General features: G+C 44.3%; 1 protein-coding gene across 2 annotated transcripts in view; it reads left to right on the top strand.

Annotated features, from left to right (window-relative positions):
• The window catches only part of LOC119290792 (putative F-box/LRR-repeat protein At5g02700), a 6,573-nt gene extending 2,623 nt beyond the window's left edge, over positions 1-3,950 (top strand). For both annotated transcript variants that reach the window (XM_037569445.1, XM_037569450.1), the window contains exons 2-5: positions 1,774-1,880; positions 2,044-2,889; positions 3,014-3,166; positions 3,267-3,950. In XM_037569445.1, the coding sequence (XP_037425342.1) occupies positions 1,774-1,880; positions 2,044-2,889; positions 3,014-3,166; positions 3,267-3,668 (1,508 nt within the window). In that variant the 3' untranslated portion in view covers positions 3,669-3,950. The remainder of the gene's footprint in view (positions 1-1,773; positions 1,881-2,043; positions 2,890-3,013; positions 3,167-3,266) is intronic.
• The last annotated feature ends 341 nt before the right edge of the window (positions 3,951-4,291 follow it).

The following is a 4,291-nucleotide window of genomic DNA, read 5'->3' as shown; positions in this document are numbered from 1 at the left end:
GCCCTGTACATTCGGTTAGCCCCAGGGGATTCCTACCATCTTAGATTATCCTTACTAGTACTAGCTAGTCTGGATCAAAAACTGCATTGTACTTATTGATTTGACAAGATTTCATTACGGACAGCATGTGCAGCCAAGATTTTATCACACAACCTTACTTCAATCAAATAGCTAAACCATGCCAACAGCCATTGTTGAGGAAATCGTTAACTGGTAACTGCTCGGTTGGCTGGCGAGTAGGGGATTAATAGGCTAATCGGCAAGTTAATCGGCCATTTAATCAATTAATCGGACGATTTATCAGTTTATCGGCTACTCGGTGACCCTATGTGTAGGGATTAATCGGCAAGTTAACTAGTTAATCGGATGAATTCTTGAACAGGGCCAACAGCAATTCAGCAAAGGCAATCCGAGACACAACTTAATTACATCACTTTTTTCATTTATCATCCGGAGAACACACATGACACACTTTGCATATAACATACTTTCTTAGGTTTGTTCATCAGCCTATAATAATGTAATTAATTTCCTGAACCCATGTCGAACTTTGTAGCAGAACTTAACATGTGTAACTTTTCATTACACCCTGCATGACATCAGCAAGCAAACGAATTATTAACTGCAGGTTCGTTCATTAACATAGCTTATATTTTCCCTACACAGCGATGCAATTTGATTTGATACTCCAGTTATAGTCTGAGTTCATTTGACAAGCTCATACTCTACATTTGACAAGTTCATTAAAAATAGGAGCAATTGCTTATACAGGAACATAAAAACAACTGGTTTTCTTCCGGCTTACCAACACATCGATGAGTTTGTGTGGAAGGGTTATGTCACTGGACTCTACAAGCTGGAGATGCATTCACAATTTGACATCCCTAAGCAAGAATCAACTAGACTAGCACAGTTCTACTAAACTCTGCTAACCCTAACCCTACAAATTAAGATCTCGGGGAGGAGGTGAGGGCTGAGAGAAAGGAAGAGGAGACGAAGGGTATCTTATCAGAGAGAACGCCACCTCGCGGGGAGGGACGCCACTCGGGGTCGCTGCCATGAGAGAGGGGGAAGGGAGTATGCCGGGCGCGTGAGAGAGGTAAGTAGCCCGTTGCCTCCAGACCGTTGCGCCGGCCACTCGCTTCTGGTTCCAATGGATATGGGTTAGATGGATGGATAAAAGCGGACGTGGGGACTCAGGTCGGGGCACAGCGTAACTAAGAGAGCCATTCCATTTAGGGCGAGATAGAATGGGCGGGCACAAGTGGTCTGGTGTCCGAGCCGATTGGTCAGACGACAACTACTGCACATATTATATTAGCCGCCTATCCCGGAATGTACTGGGATGAAATAGAAAGAACGCGAAGCAGCAAGCAAGGGATGAGCGCTTTGTTGCGGCGGCCCCTTCTCAGCAACCGCAGGAGAGAGAGGCCGGGGGCAGAGGGGTGCTTTTTTCCTCAAAAAGTCATAACGGTTCGGGATTAATTCCACGCATAGGGAGGAGATATTTTTTCCCTGGCCAAAACCACGGGGTAGGGAGGGTACTGGATGGGGTTTAGATCCCCGGGGGGTGTAACTGAATGCGCCGGGCCGATCCCTGCCAATCCGTGGGTTTTGGATCCCAATCCAGGCAGGGGTGGGATTAAACAAATGAGGCCTAACTGGACTGACTATTCCGGATTCTTTCTTTTGTACCACGTTTTTATATTTCCTTGTTCAGGCATCACTGGTCCGTGAGAGTTCATACTTCTCTCTTGCTCCACTGTGTTGCAGGTAGTGGGTCGAAGGCTTCATCAACTGAAACAAATGGTGCAACCTGCAAACAAGGTGAAAGCACGCAAAATATGAGACAAGAACTTGGTCTGGAGGAACTCCCAGAGGTATGTGTTGCTGGCAATGAAGTATCCTAGTTACAATGATTTTTTTTTATCACAACTGCTAGCACAGGAACACATACATAGGACTTTGGTAATGAATCCACCACTGCTGGTGTTATTTATTGGAGTCAGCTAACAGTTCCACCTGTCAACGTTGGTTCTGCAGGACATCATACATCATATACATTCTCTCTTGCCAGTACATGATGCTGCTCATGCTGCCTGTGTGTCCCGTAGGTTTCGGCGTTCCTGGAGAAGCTATTCCAGCCTCATACTCAGTGAGCGTACACTTGGTTTCGACAGAAAAAATGAGGAATGGAAAACCCTTCTCATTGACAAAGTTGACAAAATTCTTACAAACCATTATCACAATGGGGTGAAGGTGAAGACACTTAAACTTGATATTGGCCCTTGCAGAGATATCAAAGCCTCCTACCTCGACAGGTGGCTCCGAATCATTAAACCTGGGATCCAAGAATTTAGCTTGCTGTTGCCTTTAGTCGTCAAGAAAATCTACAGCTTCCCGTGTTTAGTTTTATCTAATGAGGCAGCAGCAAGTTCAATTCAGTCTCTTAGCCTCTTTGGTTGTGCTTTTCATCACACATCAGTACTTGGGCAGTTGAGAAAATTGAAAAGTTTGAGTCTGCGTTATGTCCACGTTACTGAGGATGGATTAGGGCACTTGCTGTCTAAATCTTCCATCCTGGAGTGGCTAGAGATTGAAGCATGTAGTGGGATAGTTTGCTTGAAAATACCTTGTGCGCTGCAGCAGCTCAAGTTCCTCAGTGTTAAAAAATGCGAGATGGTGCGGGTGGTAGAGATAGATGCTCCGCGTCTTTGCTCTTTTCACTATTGGGGGACACCGGTCATCCATGTCCAAAATTCTTCGCAACTTAAGAACGTAGATATTTCACCTGTCAACCAGTCTGGTATTCTCTCTTATGCTCGATTTAGCCTTCCGTCCATCGCGCACAATGTTGAGAGCCTCACCCTGCACGGCGGTCGTAGTGAGGTATGTGTTGGTTTTAATGTCTCAATTATCATATTATAAGGACCATTCAAGTATGTGTATGTGTATGTACGTAAGACATGTATGTTGAAATAAAGCATGATTAATCTTGGGATTTATTTTTCAGAATGCCAACACTCCGATGCTGCCGTCCAAGCTCCCCCACCTCAAGAACTTGAAAATTTCACTCCTTGAACCCTGGTTATCCCCGAACTATGATGTCTTCTCTCTGGTTTCTTTTCTTGATGCTTCTCCTGCCTTGGAATCTTTCATCCTACGCGTAAGTCACTATATACATCTCTCAGAGCTATCCCTGCTATTAATGCATTACACTCTTGTTATCAGAAGAATGGTATTTGATCCTCAATATGTATCTGCAGGTAGAGGAGAATGCTATGGTGCATGATCCTGTTGTTGGAGACGACACTGAATACCGGAGGAAGAATCTGGATTTTCGGAATGACAGTCTCAGGAAGGTGATGATCACGGGCTTCTGTTCTGCCAAGAGCCTGGTTGAGCTCACAATTCACATCCTCGAGACAACACATTCACTTGAGCGCTTAACGCTGGACACAACCTATGGCTACGATAGGATGACTTGTAACATTGGCAAATTGCCAACCGCAAGAATGATTGGCAAATGTTCATCATTGAGCAAGAGAGCTCTCGAGGAAGCTCATAGAGCCGTGGAGACAGCGGATAGATACATCAAGGGAAGAGTTCCCTCGGCTGTTCAATTCGAGGTTCTGGGGCCCTGTCCTCGATGCCATATTGGAAAGTAGGTAGATCATGGCTGTGTGCATCGCTTGATGCACAGGCCCGAGGTAGTCCTCCTTTTCGAGAAAAAGGTATCAGTGGATCAATGACGTGGTATGTTGGTATCTTGGTAGCAATAGATACTGATTGGTGTGTCTATTAATTTTGTTGCTGTGAACAATAAGAGATTTATTGGCCAGGCTTGTGTTCAACTCCGGAAGTGGGACTCTGTATTATATTGAGTTATATGTTCATATAGAGATATTATAAGTTGTGTTAATACAATATTAAGAGATTATTTGCAGCTATTTTAATTAGAGATGCTAGTGCAGTGATGTTTTGTTGTAGAGTTTTGAAGGGCAATGATGTTTCATCCAATCATTCGGTGTTCAATGTTTGATGAGGGTTGGCAATCAAGAAATATAAAGCCTGAACCATTTGATGTGTGCTGCTGCTCTGGATGTAGCCGTGGGATGTTCAGATTTTTTTTGTATAAGCATGTTTATTGGATGTAGATTTAGCTTAGATGTTCTAGGTCACTCTGGACCGTTGAAGCTTCAGCTGTGCATGTAACGGTAAAGTTCTTGCAACAAAGCAGAAATAAAGAGGAACCTAGCCTTTGCAACGAACGGATTGTGAACCGTCAGTG

The sequence above is a fragment of the Triticum dicoccoides genome, chromosome 1A, assembly GCF_002162155.2.
Source record: "Triticum dicoccoides isolate Atlit2015 ecotype Zavitan chromosome 1A, WEW_v2.0, whole genome shotgun sequence".
NCBI lineage: Eukaryota > Viridiplantae > Streptophyta > Magnoliopsida > Poales > Poaceae > Triticum > Triticum dicoccoides.
The sequence above is the reverse complement of the archived record's forward strand: the minus strand, read 5'-3'. Positions and strand labels throughout refer to the sequence as shown.